This window comes from Eimeria tenella, genomic scaffold (assembly GCF_000499545.2).
Source record: "Eimeria tenella Houghton genomic scaffold, Eth_scaff3015, whole genome shotgun sequence".
Lineage (NCBI taxonomy): Eukaryota > Apicomplexa > Conoidasida > Eucoccidiorida > Eimeriidae > Eimeria > Eimeria tenella.
Genome location: NW_013542887.1, coordinates 1176 through 2099, shown reverse-complemented (window position 1 = coordinate 2099; position 924 = coordinate 1176). Strand labels below are relative to the sequence as shown.

At 60.3% G+C, this 924-nt stretch overlaps 1 protein-coding gene across 1 annotated transcript in view; it reads right to left on the bottom strand.

Moving 5' to 3' along the window:
• Positions 1 to 924, bottom strand: part of ETH_00035670 (uncharacterized protein) — a gene marked incomplete at both ends in the record, with an annotated part of 1593 nt that overhangs the window by 259 nt on the left and 410 nt on the right. Inside the window, one exon of the mRNA XM_013375949.1 lies at positions 2 to 924. Coding sequence (XP_013231403.1) covers positions 2 to 924 — 923 coding nt within the window. The remainder of the gene's footprint in view (position 1) is intronic.

The following is a 924-nucleotide window of genomic DNA, read 5'->3' as shown; positions in this document are numbered from 1 at the left end:
CGCGCCTTTTGCTGCTGCTGCAGCAGTGGCTGCTGCTGCTGCTGCAGCGGCCGGTGCAGCGGCACCCACACTGTGTGTCGCTGCACACTTGCTGCAGGACCTGCAGCAGGGACCGCAGCAGCAGCAGCAGCAGGAGCAGCAGCAGTAACGGCAGCAGCAGAGGGAAAGGAAAAGTTGCTTCTGGGTTCATCTATCTCAGCAGCAGCAGCCACGAACGGAGGCGCCGCCGCTGCTGCTGTTGCTGCTGCTACTGGACCACCGACAAGCCCCACATCAGGCGCAGCAAGCTGCACAACTTCCCCGCAATTTGCTGCTGCTGCTGCTGCAGTAAAAACAAACGGGACAGACAAACCCTCACGAGTTGTCGCCACAAGGGGGGGACTCCCCATGGGGCCCCCCATGGGGCCCCCAATGGGACCCCTAGGGGGGCCCCACTGAGGGGCCTCCTGCACTGGTTGCCAAGCAGGGGACCACTGGACCATTCCGCTGCTGCTGCTGCTGCTGCTGCTGGTATGGCTGTGTTGCTGCTGCTGCTCCTCCTGTAGCTGCCTTTGCATCAGCAGCTGCCCTCTTTGCTGCAGCTCGCTCAGCTGAAGAGAGATATGTTGCTGCTGCTGCTGCTGTTGTTGCTCTTGCTGTTGCTGCTGTTTCTGTTGCTGTTGCTGCTGTTGCTGCTGCTGCTGTTGCTGCTGCTGCCAAGGAAGTCCAGTGGTTTGTGTCTCCTGCGGAATCTCCTCCGGGCTCATTGGGGATTTTATCAACCCCTCTTCCGTGAGCTGCTGCTCATGCTGCTGTTGCTGCTGCTGCTGCTGCTGTTGCTGCTGTTGTTGTTGTTGTTGCTGCTGCTGCGGCTCTTGCTGCTGCTGCTGCATGGTCGGGTAGATGAGAGCTTGCATGCAGTGCGGGCCTAAGGTGGAGGTCAAT